Source organism: Alexandromys fortis, unplaced genomic scaffold (genome assembly GCF_014885135.2).
Source record: "Alexandromys fortis isolate MF-2015 unplaced genomic scaffold, M_Fortis_MF-2015_v1.1 scaffold_6, whole genome shotgun sequence".
NCBI lineage: Eukaryota > Metazoa > Chordata > Mammalia > Rodentia > Cricetidae > Alexandromys > Alexandromys fortis.
In genome coordinates this window covers 19,085,881-19,109,912 of record NW_026067902.1, presented here as the reverse complement: position 1 = coordinate 19,109,912, position 24,032 = coordinate 19,085,881, and the positions used below count along the sequence as shown (strand labels likewise).

The 24,032-nt window shown below is 52.7% G+C and overlaps 1 protein-coding gene across 3 annotated transcripts; it reads left to right on the top strand.

Annotated features, from left to right (window-relative positions):
• Positions 1-1,465: 1,465 nt before the first annotated feature.
• Tyro3 (TYRO3 protein tyrosine kinase) lies at positions 1,466-20,832 on the top strand. 3 transcript variants are annotated; one of them, XM_050134272.1, is made up of 19 exons: positions 1,466-1,745; positions 3,376-3,559; positions 3,899-3,999; positions 4,930-5,100; positions 6,490-6,576; positions 7,313-7,428; positions 10,196-10,373; positions 11,233-11,378; positions 11,831-11,975; positions 12,326-12,455; positions 12,540-12,640; positions 12,891-12,986; positions 13,277-13,357; positions 14,006-14,098; positions 14,448-14,569; positions 14,941-15,050; positions 15,215-15,374; positions 15,581-15,717; positions 19,353-20,832. In XM_050134272.1, the coding sequence occupies exons 1-19, from the start codon at positions 1,652-1,654 to the stop codon at positions 19,741-19,743; spliced, it is 2,643 nt and encodes an 880-aa protein (XP_049990229.1). In that variant the 5' UTR covers positions 1,466-1,651; the 3' UTR covers positions 19,744-20,832. The 3 variants fall into 3 exon arrangements, with proteins under 3 accessions (XP_049990229.1, XP_049990231.1, XP_049990230.1); XM_050134273.1 differs by lacking the exon at positions 1,466-1,745 and adding an exon at positions 2,716-2,734; XM_050134274.1 differs by lacking the exons at positions 3,376-3,559; positions 3,899-3,999.
• Positions 20,833-24,032: the final 3,200 nt, after the last annotated feature.

The following is a 24,032-nucleotide window of genomic DNA, read 5'->3' as shown; positions in this document are numbered from 1 at the left end:
GTCATTCTGGCTTCCTCTCCAGCCTGCCACTCCAAGTTCCAAAGCAATAGATTCTAGAAAAAGAGCAGGCTTGTGTGGGTTTAGTTTTCTTTTTCTTTTTCCTTCAGAAAAAGATCCTGGAGTCATCTAAGAGTTCCCAAGAAAATTGGGAGTTCAGCAGAAGTCGGGCCCCTGTTATCCAACTGTTGACTTACCGTCCTGGGCTGCCGCCTGGGGGCGCCCCCAGCTGGGGCTGAGGTTACCGTCAGTCCTGCTGTTGTCATTAACATAATTAATAAACAAGCCCTGCTGGGGCCAAGTCGTGGAAGAGGGAGGCTCCTGCTGCTCGGGAGGAGAATCCCTGGAAGGATCCCGCAAGAGTGTCCCACGGGACGTCTCAGTGGTGAATTCCTTCTCCCCATCCCAGGACCCGTGCAAAGGGCCCTGTGGGTTGGCCTCCAGGGGGCAGGCAGAGGTGAGGGCTTGGCCGGTGTGCTTGGGAACCAGTTCCGCACTTACTGACAGGATGTCTGTAGGCAGGGCCACCTCCAGTGATTACTGGTGGTGGAGCAGGCGCCTATTCATTTCTTTAACGAGGATCTGCCTATTTTTCTACGGGGTGCCTACTGTGCATAAGGTGGTCCACCAATAACAGCGGATGTTTCACTGGCTAGTATGAAGACAATGCCAATGTTCACACTATGTCCTAGGAAGTGGGGGGTAGAAAGAGGAAGCTAGTAGGAAGAATGCCAGCCCCCTAAATACATGGCGTTTCGACTCTGGCCCGTGTAGGATAGCAGTGGAGATGGAGATCTGGCAATTACTAAAGAGATCTTGGAAAACTAGACGGACAACAAATTGGAAAACACCCTGGGAAGGGGGGCAGGAGAAAATGGTTTTTCTGATAGGAAAATATTTGGCGATAAAAGGTAGAGTACAGAGAACAAATAAAGAGAAAATTGGGTGAAAAGCTCAACCAGAGGTACAGGGATGCTTGCAGATCTCGGTGGCGAGCTGTCACAGCCGTCTTGGGGACACATGAGGGTTTCGGTGTCTAGTAGGTGCTTTATGTTCTGGGAGGGCTGTGCGGGATTCTGAGGTCAGGATCTAGAACAGTGTTGGGGCGTGGCAGGGGCTTCTAGCGGGGTCCTGAAGAGAGGATCCAGGGTGCCGCGCTGGAGACTAGAAAGTAATTGGGGGGGGGGGGGGGGGGCGTGGCCGGGTGCCTGTCCAGGGAGCCAGGCAGGTCCTCCGCAGCGGCAGTGGAGTGGCCGGGGCGCCGGTCTGGCTGAGCCGTCTGGAAGTGGGCGGGAGGTCGGGCGACAGCGGCCGAGGTTAGCGCTCGGCACTCAACACCGGGGCTGCAGGGGGGGCGGGGGGGGCGGCACGAGCTCCGCGGAGGGCGGGCCGGGAGGAGGCGGCGGCTCGCAGAAGAACATGAATCAGCGGCGGCGGCGGCGGCGGCGGCTGTGGAAGGAGCGCGGTGGCCCAGCCGCGGCCCCGGGGACTCCTCGCTGCTGACGGCGGTGGCCGCGGCTCGAGGCGGCCGCGGGTCCGGGACGCCCCGACCGAGCGCCGCCCCCCGCCCCTCCCGCGGGCCTCCCGCCCCTCCTCCGCCGCCCTCCTCTCGGCGCTCGCGGGCCGGGCCCGGCATGGTGCGGCGTCGCCGCCGATGGCGCTGAGGCGGAGCATGGGGCGGCCGGGGCTCCCGCCGCTGCTGCTGGCGGGGCTGGCCTCTCTGCTGCTCCCCGAGTCCGCGGCCGCAGGTAGGGGTGGCCCGGGAGGCGGCAGGGAGCGGGGGGGCTGCCGAGCGGCACGGCTGAGAGGCGCAGCCCAGGGACGGCAGTGGGAGAGACCCGGGCCTGGGCCGGCCAGAGGTTGGGGTCGGTGGCCGGGGCTGAAAGGCCGAGGCTAGGACGCAGCGGGTGTTGGCTGCCAAACCTCCCGCTGCGGCCCCCGCCCCCAACTTTCTCGCGCCCGGGGCTGGCTGGGTGCAAAGGAAGGGAGTGAGGGGTGTGGGCAGCCGGGGGTGCTAGGACTGTATTTTCCCGCCTCTATCTTCCTAGTTGTTTGCTCCCTTTTCCTCAGTCTTAAGGACCCTTCTGCGTTCCGCACACCCCCGAAGGTCCCAGTCTGAAACTACGGGATCTGGGTTTGAGCACCCAGGTCTGTGTAGGTGCCGGTTTCTAAAATACCTCTGGCCGTACTCTATCTAGTTCCTGTGGCCCTTGGCGCTCCCGGAAACCCGAATGTCGAAGAGCCTGGGCTGGGTGAAGGTTACTGGTCCTCGTGAGGATTAGCTTTACGTTGTCACATAGCCACTGAGGCATTTCCCCGAGACAGGAGGGCAGCACCTTCGTCCGCAAGTTCCCACTGCACACATCTGGAACCACTGGGTATAGAAGGGGTGTGAGGCTATTTCTCCTTGTTCTGGGAGAGCGTAAGGAGTAGGGTAGAAACAAGGCTCAGGGCAGCAGACTTCCAGGAGGCATTTGCATTTCTTAAAACTGAGTTCCTTGCTACATTAGTCTCTGAAGGAGGAGAAGAGAGAGTGGAAAGTAGATACAGATTTCTAGGTGCGTTTCTGATGCTCAGTGAGCCCAGGAATTTACCTAGGATTACACAGAAAAGCGCTGGGAGAAACAGGTCTGGATTTTATTTATGCAGATACTTCACCTGCCCGTCTGTTTAAAAACATTAGAGGAGACCCTTGCCTGAGGAGGATACGTGGGCCTCGTTGATGCCACACTGGCTGGTGAGGGGGGTGTCTTAGGCTCCTGCTTAGGGCCCCACCTCTCCCTTCTGCCTCCCATTTTCCTAGCTCCCGCCCCTGCACACATTCAGGTATTAATAGAGCAGGCGGCTGCCAGGAAGGCTGCCATGTGTTTGATCTGACGTGGTTTTGGAGCCATATGTTCCCCGCTTCAGGGGAGCACTCCCTCCTTCCTCCCTTCGTTTGGCAGGGTGGGGTGCAGGGGTACTGGCAGCAGTTCAGGGGCTTGACTGACACCCTGGGCACAGAGCTGGCAGCCTGTTGCACTGGCTGGGTAGAGCAGTCATTCCCAAGGCAGTGCCGGCTCCAGGAGGTGATGAGTCTCCACTGTCACTCCAGCTCAGTTCGCCTCCTGGTGATTGGGTAATAGGGAGCTATGGGGAAGGGGTTCTTAGTTCTAAAGGAGCTGAGCAGTGACAGAAAACTAGAGGTCTTGTTGTGCCCTTTCTCCCAACTTGGTTCTGACCACCTTCCTTCAAATAGAGTCCTGTCTCTGCTTCCTTGGCCGTGGCCGAGAATGAGCCTTCTAGCTTAGACACTGCTTTCTAGAAGAGAATGGGAGATGTTCCCAGAGACACGGGCTAGCTCCGTCAGACCGACACATTCTCTTTCCCGTCCCTCAGGCCTGAAGCTCATGGGAGCCCCAGTGAAGATGACAGTGTCTCAGGGGCAGCCAGTAAAGATCAACTGTAGCGTGGAGGGGATGGAGGACCCTGACATACACTGGATGAAGGATGGGACTGTGGTCCAGAATGCAAGCCAGGTGTCCATCTCAATAAGCGACCAGTACTGGATTGGCTTACTCAGGTGCAGGACTGTGGTGTGGGATGACAGCCGTGGGGACAGACAGCCTGTGCCCATTTCATAAGGGCCTGGGAACTGAGGCTGTGCTGATGTCTAGAGGTCTGTGGTTTTAAAATTTGGCAAGCCATGGAACCTTCTAGAGACTGGCCATGCTAAACCCATTAAGTTTGCTCAGGGTCTCACGTAGCACTGGGTGGTGTGGAGCTCATTCTCTCTCTATATATAGACAAGTTTAGCCTCAAACTCACAGTCCACTTGCCTGGGCCTCTAGGGTGCTGGGATTAAAGGCTCTGCCTCTCTTGACTCTGAGAAGTAAGCCTGCCTGGTCTCCTGTCTCCACAGTCTGAAGTCAGTGGAGCGGTCTGATGCCGGCCTGTACTGGTGCCAGGTGAAGGATGGGGGAGAAACCAAGACCTCTCAGTCAGTATGGCTCACCGTGGAAGGTGAGGAGCTGTGTGGGCCATTTGACTTAGAACTAAGGAGCTATACCTCAACAGAAGAGAACTCAGAGCAAGCTCGGCTGCCCTACTGTCTCCTGTGGTCTAGGCTCTAGGCCAGTCGTTCTTATCCTACCTAATGCTTCATTCCACCCTTTGATAGAGTTCCCCATGTTGTGGTGACCCTCAACCATAATGCTACTTCATAACTGTAATTGTGCTATGGATATTAATCGTAATGTAAATGTTTCTGGAGATAGACGGTTGCCAAAGGGGTCGTGACCCACATGTTGGAAACCACTGCTCTAGGCTAATTCAGACAGATATCAGGGACCCCACCTGCTGGAGTTTGGATGTCTAAGAACCAAGGAGGCCGCTAGGACCCACAATCTCTGACGTCCAATCTGTGACAGCCTTCTGAGCAACAAACTGTCAAGCATTCATGAGAAGCTGGACCTCGTTCTGCCGAGAGGACCTAGGGAAAGGGGAGGGGTGGGGGAGGGGAAGGAGGCTCCACAGCTGCTGGAGCTCAGAGCTGTTGAGCCCTGGAAAACAAAGTGACTAAGAAAGTAACAAAGGGCCCTGAACAGGAGCCGGGGCCTGCCAGCAGAACTCTGCTAAAGCTCCCACCCACTCCCCCTCCCAGGGTGCTCCTCCCCCCACCTCCCCACCCCAGCCTCTCCAGTGTTCTGAGAAGGGCTGTCAGAGCAGGTCTGGGAAGGGACTGTGGGGGCTGTGGCAGCAAAAAAAAAAGAAGATGGTGAAAACAAAGGCCACGCTGCCCCCTCCTCACACCTCGCGCCTGTTTGCGGCTGACCCCTTCGCGAGGGTCCTGTGGTGCGGGCCGTACAGAGTAGTTCAAATGGAAATGAACTTGTGATTTGAGCGGCAGGAAGCTAAGAGGTGGCTGGGCTAACACCCCTTTTTTCTCCCTAGGTGTGCCCTTCTTCACAGTGGAACCGAAAGATCTGGCAGTGCCACCCAATGCCCCTTTCCAACTGTCTTGTGAGGCCGTGGGTCCTCCGGAACCTGTAACCATTTTCTGGTGGAGAGGACTCACTAAGGTCGGGGGACCCGCCCCCTCTCCCTCTGTTTTAAATGTGACAGGTGAGCAACCTCAGGAGGGGGCTTCGAGAGCGCTGGGTCCCTGCCTGGAGGAGGGAGCACTATAGAGTTGGGATCGGCATAAAGCCGAGTTTGTTGTCTGAGCGGCCAGAGCAAATCCCAGTGTCCGGGTGCGTGAGCCATGCCTTTGCTGAGCTCATTAGTCAGGTGTGCCGTGCTGGCGAGGTGGGCTGATTAGGTGTGTTCCTGCTGTGTGTGCTTACCGAGGGTGCTGGGACCTTCTTGCCTCACCCACGGCAGTCTGGTCCTCGCACAGCTGGCCCTGAGAGAGGAACTGTATGAGATCAGGGGCACCCATCCTCCCCCCCTCCCCAGGGAAGGAGCCAGAAACCAGCCCACGCAGAGCTAAGGAGGAGTGTCTGGCAAACTGGGAGAGGACTCAGGCTATAGAAAGGGAAATGGGGGAGGGTAAAGGGGAGAGAGAGGCCAGCATCAAAATACAGGACCTCCTCACCTGATGGCCCTTTCTACAAAATTCCCAATCTGTTCCTCTCCCTCTACAGTTATACCCCAAGCAGTCACACCTGCAGTCTCTCAGACCCTCGAGATCCTGGGCATAAACACCACATTTTGTGAGACTTGCCAGTCTGTGAAACTAAGTGTACTTTTTCCAGTTGAGGCTTGAACTGTGCAAAATAGCTGAGTCTGAGCATGAAAGGGAAGTCCCCAGGGATCTGAATTGTGATGGAGGGACGATAGGACCTGCTGGTGCCAGGGCAGGACCTGTTCAGAGAGGAGGCTGGGCTCGCAGCTTTCAGCTTCTCTCCAGATGTGCCGGGTAAGGACCCTCAGGCAGCCAGCCCTGTAATAATAACAACTCAGTGGAACTCCCGAACTCCTACTGCATAGACCACACTGTGCTGGGCACCACAGGGAATGGAAGGGAAACAAAAGGATCGAAGCTACTTTTCCAGCCCCCAAAGAATTGAGGATGGTTGGTTAGGCATGGTACATGCATGAGGAGCAAAGTCTCACAAAGCTAAGGATCTCCAATGTGACAGTGGCGGGCAGAGAACAAACAAAAGGGCTCTGGTACGCACAATCAAGGAGTTGCCAGAGAAGGGAGGTGCCCTGTGCTGTTTGTGGGAGATGAGATTGAGGTGGGAGGCACGGTTCTAACATTTCTCTGAGCTCTCACTGTGTGCTGTGCACTTCAAATCAATTACCTGATTCTTAACAATTCTCCCATTCGACAGATGGGGAAACAGAACACCATCCAAGCCCATTCTGCTGTACCCCACTGGCCAGCCTTCCTTGGGCTGGAGGGGCATCTAAGGTGTTCTGGGGGAGAGCCTACATTGGAGTCCCTTCTTCCCTAAACTCACCCAGTGGGGGTTGCTGCTGGGACTAACTAAGGTTTTCTGGCCCCAGGAGTGACCCAGCGCACAGAGTTTTCTTGTGAAGCTCACAACATGAAAGGCTTGGCCACTTCCCGACCAGCCATTATTCGCCTTCAAGGTAGGGGGACACAGGCCGGGCTAGGAAGGGGGGAACAGGGGGGGGAGGACAGGGGGGCCGACTCAGCCAGCTGTCTAGCAGTAGAATTGGCTGGCTTGCCAGCTTGCATCAGCTCTGCAGGAATCTCCAGGTGAGGGGTGATTGGCGAGCTCCCATTCCTAGTGGGAGCACCTGAGACCCTGCCACAGCAGAGACAAGAATAGAATCCTGACGTCACAGCAGATTTCCCATCACGAAGCAGAGTCCCTGGGCGGGAGGGAAGGTTGGAGCCAGCAGGAGATGGTCAAGGCTTTTATTCAACCTTGTTTCTGTCTCTGGTATAGAGGGAAAGGGGGTGGGAGCAGCAGGCTAGCAGGGTACCCAAACTGTTGGTGCAGAGGGGGAGGGGAGAGGGAGGAGAGAAGCTAGCTAGTGTACAAAGGTGTTTCTCTGTAGAAGCCAGGCAGTTGCCTGTTTCCCCTTTGGTAGCTCCAGAACACCCCTCCCCCACCTTATTCTTCAGTCAGGGCCCTTTTATCCGCTAAGGCAGCTTCTGCCCTCAGCCTAGGCACTCTCCCAGGTGTGAATAACAGTGCTCTACCGGTAGCTGGTTTATGCTCCCCTATGCCTTGAACATGCTGAGTAGCCATCTTTAGGGGGTGCTCCATGCCCTAGGACGAATTCAAGGCTTGACTCCTATGCCTTCCTTCCTTCTCTCATATCTTACTGGACACTGACACTCAGTCCCTATCCACAGCACCGCCTGCAGCTCCCTTCAACATCACAGTGACGACCATCTCCAGCCGCAATGCTAGCGTGGCCTGGGTGCCGGGTGCCGACGGGTTAGCTCTGCTCCATTCCTGTACGGTGCAGGTAGGCTTTCACTGACTGCTCATTCTGGCTGCAGTGTGTGACAGCTGTCACACTTAACTAGGCCTGCCTGGGACTCTGGGTCTGAAGTACATGCTGCTTCTCGGTAGAAAAAGCCCAGGCTATTCTCTTCTGTCCCTGACTTTAGTAACAGGGGCTCAAAGCCTGTGCCTTCTTTATATTAGAAAGCAGGTCCAGAGCAGACGGGGGCAGCTGTCTTAAAATTAGCTCTGTAGACCAGGCTGGCCCCAAACTCACAGAGCTCTGCTTCTGCCTCCCGAGTGCTGGCTGGGAGATTATTCTTTCTTTCAATTTATTCCTCCCTTTCAGGGCTGGGGATCAAATCTGGCCTCTCACATACTAGGCAAACCCTATACCATCAAGCTCAAGGAGTTTTTCTTGTAACGTATCTGATGTTCTTCCCTTTCATATCCTGCCACTGCCCCTAAAGAGAACATGAGGGCCGGGAGGGGTCCTGAACCCTGGTGAATAGAAAAGGTAGGGAGGGTTGATAGCACTCTATTCAAAGGGGATTTAATGAGAACCTTGTCTGTCTGTCTATCTATCCGTCTATTCATCCTGTACTGGGGACAAACCCAGGGCCTTGCACATGCTAAGCAAACACTCTATGTATTCCCAGTCCTTTAGTAAGAACCTTTGAAACTTCTAATTAAGTCCTCAAAGCAAGATGGGCCCTCCCCTGGCTTCACCCTGGCCATAGCCCTTTGTCCCTGGGCAGAGTCTGCAGGGCAAAGGGGACAAGCTTATCTGGACATCCTTACTGCCACGTAACACTCTTATGCATTCAGGATGTCTTGCCCTGGGTGCCCTGGCTCCTGGCCCACCCTCCCAAAGGTAGACCTTTCTGTGCTGCAGGTACTTCTTTGTCTAATCGCAGCCGCAGCCACAGAGGGTAGGTGGGTGGGAGCAGTCAGCATTGTCCATTGCCATGCGTTGGAAGGCCCTCATGGTGTAGATTCATTCCTGGGGCCCAGCTCTTCCCTGGCTACCACACGCAAGGATTTGGAGAATTACAAATGAAAACCCAACCTTCCAGGTGGTTTTGAGCCAGGCATGGTTTTACACACCTATAATCCTAGCACTTGGGAGGTAGAGTCAGCAGTTCAAAGCCAGCCTGGGCTATGTAAGACCTTGCCCCTGCTCCCCAAAAAGGTAGTGGGGAGTCGGGGAATACCTGGAGATGTAGCTCAGTTGATAGAGGGCTTGCCTAGCACGTAGGAAGCCCTGGGTTCTATCCCCAGCACCACCTAAAATAAATCAGGCTTGGTGACAGACACCTCTAATCCAGCACTCAGGAGGCTCAAGGATAGTCTCTTTTATTTTTTTATCTCTTTTGTTTTGTTTTCGAGAGGGTTTATCTGTGTAGCCCTGGCTGACCTGAAACTTGTTTTGTAGACCAGGCTGGCCTCAAACTCACAGAATCTGCCTGCCTCCGCCTCCTGAGTGCTGGGATCACAGGCATGCGCTGCCACCACCTGACTCAAGGATATTCTTGGCTATAGAATAAATTCAGTCCTAGCTTCAGCTACGTGAGGCCTTCTTAGAGGAAGGGAAAGAGAGAATATGGCAATGAAAAGAGACTAGGCTAGTGCTGTAGTGCAGCCAAGCGGCACTCACATAGTGTAGCATACGTAAGGCCCGGCACTTGGTCCCCAGCACTTCTAAATAAATAGGTAAAATAGATTTATTGGGTCATTTTTTTAGTGTTTAGTATTTAACCACGTTGTATATGAATTTGTGTGTGTGTGTGTGTGTGTGTGTGTGTGTGTGTGTGTGAAGGAATGCCAGGGATTGAACTCAGGGCATTTGAGTATCTATTGACTTCTCTGCACTGAGCTGCACCCCTAGCACACACATAGGCCGTCAGGCCTTCTTTGGACTCTTGTCCGGGGCCTCCAGAATGTAAAGTAGGAAGCCGGTTCAAAGAGCCCTTGCTCCCCGTTGTCCTTTCCTTGGAAAGCTCTGAGCTTTGGTGGTGAGTCAACAGAGATGGCGGATATCTGAAGCAGTAGAGCACTAAGTACAAATTGGCAAGCGGAGGTTTTGAAGTTGCCGAGACATCAAGAAAGTGACACTAAACCTGTCATAGTGGTGCCTGCTTTTAATCCCAGCACTTGGGGGAAGGTGAGGCTGGCGGGTCTCTGAGTTCAAGGCCATCCTGGTCTACAAGTGAGTTTCAAAACAACCAGTCATACAGAGAGAAACCCTGTCTCAAAAACAACAGCAAGCCGGGCGGTGGTGGCGCATGCCTTTAATCCCAGCACTTGGGAGGCTGAGGCAGGCGGATCTCTGTGAGTTCGAGACCAGCCTGGTCTACAAGAGGTAGTTCCAGGACAGGCTCCAAAACCACAGAGAAACCCTGTCTCGAAAAAACAAAACAAAACAAAAAAAAACAAACCAACAACAGCAAAAGGGACACTTGTCCTGCCTCTCCTCCTTGCTGGGTATTGGAGTCAGGGCCTCATCCATGAGCAATCAACCACCGGGATTGTACGCAGTCTGAGAATAACTAGGACTTCTCAGGGAACAGCAGGTCATTCCAAGCAAGAGGATCAGCATCTGTGAAAGAGAGGTTGAACCTGGTTTGGTCTTGTGGAGACAAGTTGGGGCAGGTGTTTGCTGACAGACTTAGAGGAAACATTTGTTCAAGCCATATCTAACCAGTCTTCCATCTCAGAGACCTTATCTGATATCATCAATTTTGTGCTTTTCTGTTTTTGTTTTGCTTTTGTTTCTGTTTTTCCTGAAGGTGGCACAAGCCCCAGGAGACTGGGAGGTCCTGGCTGTCGTGGTCCCAGTGCCACCCTTTACCTGCCTGCTTCGGGACTTGGCCCCTGCCACCAACTACAGCCTTAGGGTGCGCTGTGCCAACGCCTTGGGGCCTTCCCCCTATGCTGACTGGGTGCCCTTTCAGACAAAGGGCCTAGGTAAGAAACTCAGCAAGAGAGATAAGACTGGAGAGGGAAGGTGTCAATCAGTCAGCACTTATTGAGCACCTACTGCATACCATTTGTATCTAGTTCTTATGGGAGGAACAGATAGATAAGCAAACTGGAAACCATGGGACAGTTGGGACAGTATGGTAAGAGTACTCCGGGGGTCAAGCAGAATCCTCTACAGAGGGCTAGACTTCAGCTCTGTGATGGATCCTTTGGCCTAGCATTCAGGAGGCCCTGGTTTCAATCCCCTGTACCTCTTTAAAAAAAAAAAAAAAATCCCTCTGGGATGGCCGGCCTTCTGACATTGTGACACAAGGGTCATCTATAGAGTCCAGACTGGAGAACCACAGAATTGAGTTAAAAAAAAAAAAAAAAAGAAAAGAAAACTCGTGTTTTAAGTGTGTTTATGATTCTGTTCATTTATAAGGCCCCTGAGCTCCGGGGTTGGAAAGGCCTGGGCAGCAGAGGCGTGAGTGAGGTTTGCAGGATAAGAAGAAGCCGTGTAGACGTTTTGTGGGAAGGTGCAGCAAAGTAGAGCCGCACTGCCAGTCAAAAAACACTCTGCCTGGGAATTTGCCTGTTGTTCTCTCGCTGTTAAAAGAGGCCGGGTGGGGGAAGGGCCAGGCGGTACCAGGGTGCTGAAGAGCAGCACTGTGGAGATGTGGGGGCTGGGCCGCTTCTGTCCTGCCAGGCTGCCCTCTCCCGCACAGGGGATGTTAGCAGTCGCAGCTGGGAGGCAGGCCCTTTCCTCACCCTCTGCTTTCTGAGCTCCTGAGCTCTTGGTTTGTGTGGGATAAGGATGGTGGGAAAAGTAGGGATGCTGACAAGTTACTTTCTTTGGGTATAGCACCAGCCAGAGCTCCCCAGAATCTCCATGCCATTCGTACCGACTCTGGCCTTATCGTGGAATGGGAAGAAGTGATCCCTGAGGACCCTGGAGAAGGCCCCCTGGGACCTTATAAACTGTCCTGGGTCCAAGAAAACGGAACTCAGGTAAGGGAGACAGCCCTGTCTGCTTGCTTGCTTTGCAGTGCTGGAGGGCCTGGGCCTCCTACAGCCCCAGGGAATGCCCTCCACCCCTCCCTGGCAAGGCCAGCTCCCTGTCCCATTGGTTTGTGTCTGGGGCTGGGATAGCCCTGTGGCCACTTTGTATGCAAAGCAGGAAGCCTATTCCTGTCACTACAAAAGGGGGTGGGGGTCTGGAGCACAGATAAAGCTTTGTCTCCAGCCCCGGCTCTACTTCCTCTCCTCCAGGGATGAGGCCTCTTCCCTGCACTTGGGCAGGAATGTGGTGATGCTCAGGAGGTTGTGTGCTACAGCCCCCCTCATCACTCACTGTACCCCAAAGGTTCCCAGATTCCTAGCTGAACTTTTTTTCTGCCCTCCAATCCCAGCTGGAGGCTTCCCCAGACTCAGTGTGGGGGTGGGGCTTTCCCTGGCTGCAGGATGAGCTGATGGTGGAAGGGACCAGGGCCAATCTGACCGGCTGGGATCCCCAGAAGGACCTGATTTTGCGCGTGTGTGTCTCCAATGCAGTTGGCTATGGGCCCTGGAGTCAGCCACTGGTGGTGTCTTCTCATGACCATGCAGGTAAGGCTTGGGGAGTCAAGGCTTTCAAGGATAACAGACTGAAGAGAGGAGGCAGGTGACACCTCTCTTTCCAGTGCAGCCTCCCAGGAGTTGAGCCCGGGCTTGGTGTTTCTAGCTTGGTTTTCCTGCCTTTGCTTTGGTCACCCTGCAGGTCACAGCAACCAGGGCCTGTCAGAGCTCAGGTAGAAACTCTCGGGTCTTGCTCTAGGGTCTCTTTCACTTGTCCTTCTTCTCAACTTGGGAAGCCAAGAAGACTTTTGTTAAGGCTAGTTGAGGCAGCCATCTGGGAAAGTTCTAAAACGACATTTTGGTGTCGGCCTGGCTCATGTCATTGCCTTTCCCTCCCACAGGAAGGCAGGGCCCTCCCCACAGCCGCACATCCTGGGTGCCTGTGGTCCTCGGGGTGCTTACCGCCCTGATCACTGCTGCTGCCTTGGCCCTCATCCTGCTTCGAAAGAGGCGAAAGGAAACCCGGTTCGGGTAAGGAAATGGGACTGTGGAGAGTGAAGTGCCCGTGCTAACACAGGCCTGGGGATTTACCTGAAGTCCTGGATTCCTCTTTAGGCAAGCCTTTGACAGTGTCATGGCCGGTGGGGAACCAGCTGTACACTTCCGGGCAGCTCGGTCTTTCAATCGAGAAAGGCCTGAACGCATTGAGGCCACACGTGAGTGATGAAGGATCATGGAAGGGAGAAGACAGGCTGTCTTATGACCCTACCTTTTTCCTCATTAATCCAGCTAAAGTAGCTGAACCTTGACAAGTCCCAGAGTAATGAAACAGACACCGAGGTGCCTGGTGGAGCTTACAATATGGGAGATCCAGGCTCGGTGCTGGGGATGGGAGCTGGGTGGCAATAGGAGCCCGGAGTGTGGATCTGACTACTCTCCTGCCTCTTTCTCACCTCCTCCCTGCAGTGGACAGCCTGGGCATCAGCGATGAACTGAAGGACAAGCTGGAGGATGTCCTCATCCCAGAGCAGCAGTTCACCCTCGGCCGGATGTTGGGCAAAGGTGTGGGGGCTCTGCAGGGTCTGGCATGGGTTTGTCCTCTCTGAACATGTTGTTCCTGGCACTCCCAGGGTATAAATTTGGGTCAGCTCCTATAAACAAGATATACCTATCAATGCCTGATTTGGGGATATTATAAGGAATGGTGGCTGGAGGCATGGAGGACAGGGAGCCGTTCCCAACACAGCCTCCTTTAAGAGCTTTAGGGGATGGTTTTATGACCCCATGGGGAGTCATCTGACAGGGAAGGGAGTAGGGAGCCTGAGGTGCCTGCCCTGTCCATTGGTGCCTAGGAGAGTTTGGGTCAGTGCGGGAAGCCCAGCTGAAGCAGGAAGACGGCTCCTTCGTGAAAGTAGCTGTGAAGATGCTGAAAGGTGAGTTAGACGATGGGATTTGTTGCCAGTTGGGGAGGAGGGGTAAAGGGAGTAACAGGTCCTAGAGCAGGCTGCACTTTGGCCTGAGAGTTCCCAAGAAGCTAGTTGGCACCAGCAAGGATGCTGACCACTCCACATGACTAATTCAAAAGCGTGAGCCCACACAAGGGTCCGTGCCCTAGCTTCGCTCTGTGCCGTCAGCGATGACAGCCCTCTCCGTTCACTGACTGAATACAGCTGTGCATTGCGGAGCTCATGGGCTGTCAAAACCAAAGGGATGGCCAGCAATCTGCACTGGAGAGGCAGAGGCAGGGGATTGTTAGAAGTGTGAGGCCAGCCTGGGCTACATAATGAGTTCCAAACCAGCCTGGGCTATGAAGCGAGACCTCCTAGCCTAAAAAACGTCAGTGGTGATTCAGCGCTGGTGAGGACCACGGCAGAGGATCGCGGGTGTGAATCCAGGCTAGACCATCTCACACAGACAAACGCGAAGATGCATAGGAAAACATTAGCAGGCAGAGAAAATGTTGGACAGCATCGTTCCCCTGTCCCTTGTGAAGCCCAGGGCTTCTGAAGGACTGGTCTGAGGAGTCTTGGGAGGGTGTGGAGTGAATCTTGTTTCCATTCCTCCCCCTTGCTCTCTCCCAGCTGACATCATTGCCTCAAGCGACATAGAAGAGTTCCTCAGAGAAGCAGCTTGCATGAAGGAGTTTGACCATCCACACGTGGCCAAGCTTGTTGGTGAGCCCAAATGGAGGAAGCAGATATAGAATAGGGCTAAAAATATGCTCCACCAACGTGAGAGGGCCGCCTGGAGGAGAGGAATTTGGGTACTCAGTGAGCCAGCAGGTAGTGAGTGAGGTGCTGGAGAAATCTGGCTGTGAGGAGCCTTGCTCAGAACTGCTCCTGTGGGCGGAGATGGTCAGGGAGTGGACCAGGAGCAAGGACCAGCAGGAGAGCCCTTCGTGGGTCCCTAGGCAGGAACAAAAGTGCCCTGGTAGAAGAGATAGCAGCACAAGGGCTTAAAATGGAGCCAGCAGGTAGGGGCTGAGGCAGAGGCCCAGTTCTTTGACTCTCCCTTGTCTCCCAGGGGTGAGCCTCCGGAGCAGGGCTAAAGGTCGACTCCCCATTCCCATGGTCATCCTGCCCTTCATGAAGCACGGAGACTTGCATGCATTTCTTCTCGCCTCCCGGATTGGGGAGAACCCTTTTGTGAGTGCCTCGGGTGGGGATGGCCACAAGGAACTGGGTGGGAGAGTGATGCCTGGAAAAGGGACAGAGAACCTGGGGGAGAAGAAGCTTGGCGGGCAGGGCTCAGGGAGCTATGAGGAGAGAGAGGTCCTTTTCCCTGTTGAAGCCTAGCTGGCACTTTTAGGTCAGGCAAAGACCTTTTTGGGAAGAAGATATTTGATTCTCTACCTCTTTCTCAGGGTTGCCAAAGCTTCCTCGGGAGGCCCTTGGTCCCCTGTCTCTTTTTAATCATTCTTTAAGATGGTTTTTAGACTTTCTGGCCAGGGAGCTTCGGTCATTGTGCCCCGAGGAGTGGGTAGGTCCAACTTAAGCTTGCTCTGTCTGCCTACCAGAACCTGCCCCTCCAGACTCTGGTCCGGTTTATGGTGGACATTGCCTGTGGCATGGAGTACTTGAGCTCCCGGAACTTCATCCACCGAGATCTGGCAGCTCGGAATTGCATGTAGGAATTGTGGTGGCCTGGTGGGTGAGAGATAGTTAGTACCTCCTGGCATTCGCTAATGTCACCCCCTGCCCTGGATGGAACCTCCTATGCATGGGGATAGCCTGGCTTCGGTAAGGCTGTGGACACGGGAAAGACTGACTGTCTTTCAACACTCCTCTCAGGCTGGCCGAAGACATGACAGTGTGTGTGGCCGACTTTGGACTCTCCCGGAAAATCTACAGTGGGGATTATTATCGTCAGGGCTGTGCCTCCAAATTGCCTGTCAAGTGGTTGGCCCTGGAGAGCTTGGCTGACAACTTGTATACCGTACAGAGCGATGTGGTGAGCAGGGAGGCACAGTGGGGCTCGGTAATGTGAATAGGATGAATTAGTGTGTGGGTGGATGTGCAGGACCCAAAACGGGCCAGCGAAGCTCTGCTCTCTGAGCTTTGATTACCTGAGTTAAAAGACCCCAGAATTCCAAGATCTGGCTCTGCTTGGCTCAGGAAACCTGGTAACATTCTCCCCCAACCCTGATTCTGTACCAGTGGGCCTTCGGGGTGACCATGTGGGAGATCATGACTCGTGGGCAGACGCCATACGCTGGCATCGAAAATGCTGAGATTTACAACTACCTCATTGGCGGGAACCGCCTGAAACAGCCTCCGGAGTGTATGGAGGAAGTGTGAGTATACTGGGTAGGGGTTATGGGAGGGGCTATAGCTGCTATCCAGGATGAGCTCAAAACCTCCACTGGACTTTGTTAGCCCTTCTTTTGGGTCGGGGAGTCAAGAGTGACCTATTCCATATTTGCCGCCAAGCTCCCTGTTTTCTTTTCTCTCTCTTTCTCATCACCCCCCCCCCTTTTTTTCCTGGAAGGGGGAATGTTGAGACGGTTTCCCTAAGCAGCTGAGGTTGGCCTCAGACTCTGAATTCCCTTTGTCTCGATCCCCAGAATGCTGGAATCACAGTCGAGAACTGAACCACCCTGCCTGGCTCCTACACCATAGTTCTTGCTCCAGGCTTTTCCTGTCTCTGTTGTTTGCAGTTTCTAGAGGGCATCAGGAGCCATGAAAGGCAGAGGACAGAGTTGATTTGAGCAGTGCAGGTTTCCTGGTCACTTCTTAGGACCCCAGCTAGTCGGGAAGCCTGGCTTTAGCCCTGGGTCCTTTCACACAGGGCTGTACAGGGCCCCAGGAAAAACAAGCAGCCCCTGACTGGCTATCTTTTCTTAGCCAGATCAAGGTGGGGCCTGGGCTTCTTTCTTGGTCTTGGCCTCCCCTTGAAGGAGAGGACCTGAGATCCTGGGAAGAAGGAAACTGACTCCTTTCTTTGCTGCAGGCCCAAAGTACTGTGGAGCAGGGCGGGACTCCCACTATAGTGTAAACAAGCCCTCGTGACAGGATGACATAATTGTCACTGCCCTTAGCTGGGCCCATTAGGTATTCTACCAGGCGGTCTGTCTCTAACCCTGTAAGGAAAAGGCTTATTATCTCCATTTTGTGGATGAGGAAAAAGGATTAAAGAGACTAAGTAACGTGGCCAAGGTCACACGCTATTATGTGATTAATTTGGTACTTGAACCTAGATCCTTGTGGTTTTAGAGCTCATGCTCTCAACCATGAAATCAACTGTGTTTGGTCTGTTCTAGAATTACTCTCTGATTCCAGCATGGTCTAGAAGCATGAATTCATGTTCCTTTGTCCCGTGTAGCTTTGAAGTTAGACCTCCGGAGTGCCGCAGCCATGAACGGGTGGAGGGGAGTGAGCTTGAATGGTGGTGGTCTCCTCTCTCGGGCACTGAGAGTACCTAGAGCCTGGCACCAAAAGAAAAAGATTTAAATCATTTAGTACCAGACCTGGTGGCACACACCCTTAATCCCAGTGCTCTGGAGGCAGAGGCAGATAGATCTCTGTAAATTCAAGGCCAGCCTGGTCTACAAATCTGAGTTCTAAGACAGACAGCGAGGGAACACAGAAAAACCCTGTCTGGGAAAAAACCAAAACATTTATTTATTTATCTTGGTGTTGGGAATTGAGCTCAGGGACTGTATAGGATAAGCAAGTGGGCTATCACTGTGTTACACCCCAACCCCTCACTGGAACTTTAGATAGAATTCTGAGTGCAGGAACCAGCCCTGCCCACCTATTCTTTAACTGAGCTCAGGCATTTGAGATTGAAAGCTCAGGTCTCCTTGTGGCTGCCCCAATCTCAGCCCTCTTCTAGAGCTGCAGCTGAGCTCTGGGAAGCAGGAGAGCTCAGCCTTCTCCCAGACTGGAGCTGCCGTTGTCAATGAAGGGTGGGCGGACACTGGCCTCCCACCAGGCAGCCTTGGAGGAAAGGTGCCAGTTGGCTTCCAGCACAGCCTTGAGAATATGTCCCAGTCTGGCCATATACCCACAGTTCTTGGACTATTCCCACAGCCTGCCTGGGGTCTGGCATGATTCTTCTGCCACTGGGGCCTTGTCTAGGAGGGCTTTTTTTGTGAGACAGTCACTTGGGGCTTTTACCATGGACAAGAGTCAGGCACTGCTGATTGCATTTTGTCTCAGACCTTTCCCATGAGGGAAGGAGTGTGTGTGTGTGTGTGTGTGTGTGTGTGTGTGTGTGTGTGTGTGTGTCCTTAGAAACAGTGGAAACTATAAGAGAATCTGTAAGGCTCGTGAAATAAGTGTTGGGTGGAGTATTCCTGGCACAGGGAGGGGGCTGGAAGCTTTTCTGAAAATGTGAGCGTACGTGTGTGGGTTCTGCCTCGTTTGAAGTTGGGACAAAAGGGGAGTGTACCAGTCTACCACCTGAAAAGAGCCCTGGGTCCAGGGTCTGGGGTATAGTAGCTCAGCACAGAGTACTTGCTTAGTTCGCATGAGACCTGGGATTCGCCAGCGCCACAGAACACAAACAGGGGAGACGATCCTGACTCTGGGGTTCTGTGTAAGACAGAAGCACTTGTATTTTAGTCTCCCTCCTGAGACAGCGCAGAAGCTGGGGCCACTGGCCTCTGTGGCTTCAAGTCATAGCTCAGTGACTTTGGGGAATTTGTTTGAGACAGGATCTCACTCATCCTAAACCAGACTCAAACCTGCTACGTAGCTCAAGGGTAGTTTGAACTTGCCTCCACCTCCCAAGTGCTGGAATTATAGGAGTAGCAGTTAGGAGGTTTTGGAGGCCAAACCCAGGCCTTTGTGCTTACCAGGCGGCCGAGTCTCCTACCCACTGAGCTACTCTCCTAACCAACCCTGTGTTTTATTTTTTGTTTTTTTTTTGAGACAGGGTTTCTCTGTGGCTTTGGAGCCTTTCCTGGAACTAGCTCTGTAGACCAGGCTCGTCTCGAACTCCCAGAGATCCGCCTGCCTCTGCCTCCCGAGTGCTGGGATTAAAGGCGTGCGCCACCACCGCCCGGCTCCTGTGTTTTATTTTTTTGAAACAGGGCTTTGCCCTGCAGCTTTGGGCTGGCCTCGTTGTATTCAAAATGTATCTTAAGCCCACCTCAAACTGGTAGTGATCCTCCTGCCTCTACCTTCTGAGTGCTGGGGTTACAGGTGTGCTTTACCATTCCTACTTGCTACCTGTGTGACTTTATTAAGGATTTTTTTAGTTTCTGTTTTTTTTTTGAGACATGGTTAATTGTATAACAATTCTGGCTGGAATTCAATTTGTAGACCAGGCTGTCCACGAACTCACAGAGACCCACCTGCTTCTGCCCCCTGGGTGCTGGGATTAAAGGTGTGTGCCATCACTGCCTGGCTCAAGGATTTTTTTTAAAGATTTAGTTTTATTATTTTTTAATTGGGGATGTGGATGTGAGTACTGGTACCCATAGAGGCCAGAGATGTCAGAGCGCCCTAGAGCTGAAGTCACAAGTGCTTATGAGCTGCCTGCCATGGGTGCTAAGAACTGAACGTGGGTCCTCAGCAGAAGCAGTACTCACTCTCAGCGACTGAGCCATCTCTCCAGCTATGATCAAGTTCTTAATCTCTCCATGCTTCAATTTCCGTATTTTCAAAATAGGAACTGTTAGATGTTCAGCTGGCAAGATGGCTCGGCAGGCTGCCAAGGCTGGACAACACCTGACTTTAATCCTAGGGACCCACATGGTAGAAGGAGAAAGCCAATCCCTAAGACTTGTCATTTGACATATGGACTGTGGTGCATGCATATGAGTTCATGAGTATGTGCACATTTATGTACACACACACTAAATCCATGTGATCTTAATGCATAGTAAACCTATAGCAGTGTTAAAGCCCCCCTCAGTGTCACGTGACCAAGAGGGCCTCTGCTTTGTGGCCACGCCTCTCCTCACTCTTCTCTCTACCTCAGGTATGATCTCATGTACCAGTGCTGGAGCGCCGACCCGAAGCAGCGCCCAAGCTTCACATGCCTGCGGATGGAACTGGAGAACATTCTGGGCCACTTGTCTGTGTTGTCCACCAGCCAGGACCCCTTGTACATTAACATTGAGAGAGCCGAGCAGCCGGCTGAGAGAAGCAGCCCTGAGCTGCCCTGTGGAGAGCAGTCTAGCGGCGAGGCAGGGGATGGCAGTGGCTTGGGGGCAGTAGGTGGCGTCTCCAGTGACTGTCGGTACATCTTCAGCCCTGGAGGACTGGCGGAGTCCCCCGGGCAGTCTGAGCAGCAGCCAGAAAGCCCCCTCAACGAGACCCAGAGGCTGCTGCTGCTGCAGCAAGGGCTACTGCCCCACAGTAGCTGTTAGCCTGCAGGCAGAGGACAGCTGGGGCCATCCATCCGGCTCTGCTGGCCACTGTGCTGGCTGACTAAGCCCAGCCTGATTACAGCCCAGGCAGCAAGGTATGGAGGCTCCTGTGGTAGCCCTCCCAAGCTGTGCTGGCACCTGGACTGACCAAATTGCCCAATCCCAGTTCTTCCTGCAGCCACTCTGGCCAGCCTGGCATCAGTTCAGGCCTTGGCTTAGAGGAGGTGAGCTAGAGCTGGTTGCCTGAATGCAGGCAGCTGGCAGGAGGTGGGGGTGGCGGCTATGTTTCCATGGGTACCATGGGTGTGGATGGCAATAGAGGAGGGTAGCAACAGCCCTGTGGGCCCCTACCCTCCTGCCTGAGCTGCTACCACTTCTAGCGCATGCTTGGAGCTGCCTGCAGCCTGGAGGCACATCAGTGCCCACCACACTTAGGCTTAAATGCCAGGTTTGCCCCTCCAAATCACAAAGAGATATCCTTGTATTCACTTTTAGGTGGCAGGAAGGGATTGGTGCACTTGGGCCCCAAAGCTCTGCGGCAGGAGATGGTGGGATTTTCTCAGGTCTGAATCCTCACCACCTTCCTGATTCCCCCACCCTGCCAAGGCCAGGAACTGACTGGGCGCCTCTGAGGCATGCAGGAGGACAAAAGGCTACAGAGACCTGTCTTCTAAAGGCAGACCTTTCTGAGTGTGTCTGGTGGAAGGGTGCTGAGGGGCACTGAGGGGCTTGCCCAGAAGTGAGTGAAGCAGTTCAAGACCCCTCCAAGCTTCCCACGGTCTGTCTGAGCATGCTACCAAGTCCCCAAATACCCCCCAAACTAACAGAGGCAGTTCTGTCTAAGCCCAACCCTTCCACATGGTGACCCTTAGGCCCACCCTTCTCTCTAAGTGGCCGTCTTCTTTGTCTCAAGTGTCCAGAGAGAAAACAAGCCAGGTAGCTGATGTGGGAGAGAGGGGTTCCTGGAGCCAGGGCTGGGGTCTAGGCTCCAGGAACTTCCTGGAGTGCATGGGGTAGGCCCTTGCTGTTAAGGACATCTCTAAGCTATTAAGTTGCTGTTTCAAAACAAATAAAATTGAAAACTAAAGAATCAAAGCTTTATTTATTCTTAAAATCATTGGTGATACTTTTTTGTTATTTTGTTTTGGGTTTTTGTTGAGACGGGATCTTACTAAGTATCCCTAGCTGGCCTGGAACTCAGAGATAGACCTGCCTTGTCTCCAGTGCCAGGATTAAATTCCTGTGCTATCATGCCCAACCCAAGGTTTTGTCTTTTGTTGTTTGTTTGGTTTTGGTTTTTTTGAGACTGAGTTCCTCTGAAGCTTTGCAGCCTGTCTTGGAACTAGCTCTTATAGACCAGACTGGCCTGGAACTCACAGAGATCCTCCTGCCTCTGCCTCCTGAGTGCTGGGATTAAAGGTGTGTGCCACCACCATCTGGCACTACCACCTCCCGGCAGCTTTGTCTTAACTTTTAACATTTTTCCCCTTCCAGTCCAGGAAACAATGAGGCATCTCAGCAGCGAAAAGTCTGGAAAGATATGCCAAAGTGTAGACAGCTGTTATCTTTACATGATATGATTAAGAAAAACTTTTTCTTCCTGATCCCTAAATTTTCTGAGTTAAACACAATATGCTTCTCATTAGCAGATTAGACCCAGTAAACTCTCCATATTAAAGATTACAATACGTTGTCTTTGTGGACACTAGGAAGATGCAGATGGCCTGTAATCCCACCGCCCAAGGGTATTAACTCCCACTGGGCTCTGGCAAATGCAAACATTTTGGAATAGGCCAGGCAGTGGTGGTTTATACCTTTAATCTCAGCATTTGAGAGGCAGATGGATCTCTGAGTTCAAAGCCAGCCTGGTCAACAAGAATTAGTTCCAAAGCTACAAAGAAACCCTGTCTTGAATCCCCACTCCCATCCCCACCCCCACAGAAAAAATATGGACTAGACAGGCTGTTCTCTCTACCCTGTCAAATGTTTCCTTAGATTGTCTTCTCTTCACTCCAGAAACCTGGGTTGAGGAAAAACGAGCCTCTTGAGGAGTAGAGATGCCAGAAACAGAATTGCTTCTTGGTATTGCCACCTGCAACCTAGTTTCAGCGTGAGTCCTGGCCTTGTGCAATCGGAGCCTGCCTCTGCTAGGGTGGAGGGAAATTGGGAGAGGCAGAGCCACAGCCCTGCTGGCTGAGGGCAATGGAATGAGGTCGGCCCCTTCCCAGTGCAAGTATCCTGAAAAACCTGTTGCTGGCTCCTCAGGTCTTGTTCCCACGTAGCCTGTGAGACCTGAATTCAATTCAGGCAAGTAGCTTTCAAATACCTCACGCTGTGAGTAGTTTTAACTGGAGGTGGTGATTGACTGAGATACGTTGGGAATTGACCAGAAGACCCTTCCTTTCGAGTAATTGCCTGGGGTCTGTGGCTAGGTTCATCCACTGTGGTCTTCCTAGAAGTGGGAATTTCGCCTCCATCCTTTAGGACCGGAGAGAGGCAGAGAGGCAGAGAGTAGAATAAACTGGGAGGTTAGCTGGGTGACAACCTCTTCCCAGCACCCCGAGAGCACCTTTAAACTGGTAGGGATTTTTTTCTTTCTAGTTTTTAAAGTTTGCTACAGGTGGCACATGTCTTTGATTCCAGCACTTGGGAGGCAGAGGGAGGTCAATTTGATCTTGAGTTCCAGAACAGTCAGGGCTATACAGAAAAACCCTGACTCCCCCCCCCCGCCCCCCCCTCCCCCGCCCACCCAAGACAGGGTTTCTCTGTATAGCTTTGGAGTCTGTCCTGGAACTCACTCTGTAGACAAGGCTGGCTTCGAACTCACATAGATCTACCTGCCTCTGCTCCCCGAGTACTGGGATTAAAGATGTGACCCACCACTCTCCGGCTGAAAAACCCTGTTTTAGGAGGAAAAAAGTTTGTTACATAACCTGTTTAAATATTTAAGAGAGAGTATGTCGGTGTGTGTGCATGTGTGTATACGCTCATGCCATGATGCATGCAAGGAGGTCAGAGGACAATATATAGAAGCCAGTTCTCTCCTTCCTCCATGTGGGCCCTAGGGATCAAGCCCAGGTCATCAGGTTTGATGCTCATCAGGTTTGATGGCAGATGCATTTACCTGCTGAACTCACCAGCCCTTAAGAAATATCTGTTATTACAGTGTGTGTGTGTTTGTGTGTGTGTGAAAGAGAGAGAGAGAGAGAGAGAGAGAGAGAGAGAGAGAGAGAGAGAGAGAGAGAAATCTACTCTGCTCTCTTCCACCGTGTGGATCCCAGGAACAACAACCTATTTTAACTCAGCCACACCTTCCAGTCCTATTTATTATTTATCTTTGTTTGACTTGAGATAGAATTTCTTTACGTAGCCTTGGCTGACCTGGAACTCCCTATGTAGACCAGGCTGGCCTTGAATTTACAAAGCTCTGCCTTCCTGTGTCTCCTGAGTGAAGGATTAAAGGTGTATGTCTACAATATTGGGTATTTATATTTAATTTTTTTTTCTATCTGAGACAGAGTTTCTCTTTGTAGCCTTGGCTTTCCTCGAACTCACTCTGTAGACCAGGCTGACCTCAAACTCAGATGGACCTGCTTCTGCCTCCTGAGTGCTGGGATTAAAGGTGTGTGCCAACACTGTCCAGCCATTTTCTTAATTTCTTTTGTAGTCTGGGCTGGCCTTGAACTTGCTGGGTTTATAGGGGTATCCCACTGTACTGGACAACAGTGGAACTACTGTTGTGGTTCTGGAGAATAAAACCCAGAGCCTCACAGTAGGTGAACATCCTAAGCAGCACCTCCCGCCCCACAGTGAGCCTTTATTGACGGACAAGGCAAGAAGCTCAGCGCAGCAATCATAACTGTCTAGCCCTTGAGAACGTTGACAGATCCCAACAGCAAGCAGTCAGATCATAAAACAATATTCCCAGCTCCCAGGAGCCACCCTTGGGATCTGCTCCAGGTCTCAGCTTCCCTTCTGCTCCTCAGAGGCAATCTCTAGCCGGACAGATCCTTGCCTGGAATTAACGTAGTTTTTCTTGAATTTGTTTCTGAGGAATCCTTTAGGAAAAATAATTTTTCAATTGGCTTCTTTTTTTTCCCCCTCTCTCTGTCCCTCAATTTCTTTGTCTTCATCCCTCCTTTCTTCCTTCTTTTTGTACTTCTAGGGATCAGGCCTAAGATGTAATGCATACTAGGTATGTACTCTGTCACAGTGCTCGCTGGGATTTTATTTACCTAGCACCAGCAAATAAATAACAGCAAAATAGGTTTTTAACAGCCTTGCGGTGT

Excerpts from the sequence above, each read along its gene's own strand:
- Tyro3 (XM_050134272.1), top strand. The coding sequence starts at position 1,652 with ATGGCGCTGAGGCGGAGCATGGGGCGGCCGGGGCTCCCGCCGCTGCTG. Across the intron at positions 13,358-14,005 it reads AGCTGTGAAGATGCTGAAAG|CTGACATCATTGCCTCAAGC; the intron begins GTGAGTTAGACG and ends GCTCTCTCCCAG. Across the intron at positions 15,375-15,580 it reads ATACCGTACAGAGCGATGTG|TGGGCCTTCGGGGTGACCAT; the intron begins GTGAGCAGGGAG and ends ATTCTGTACCAG.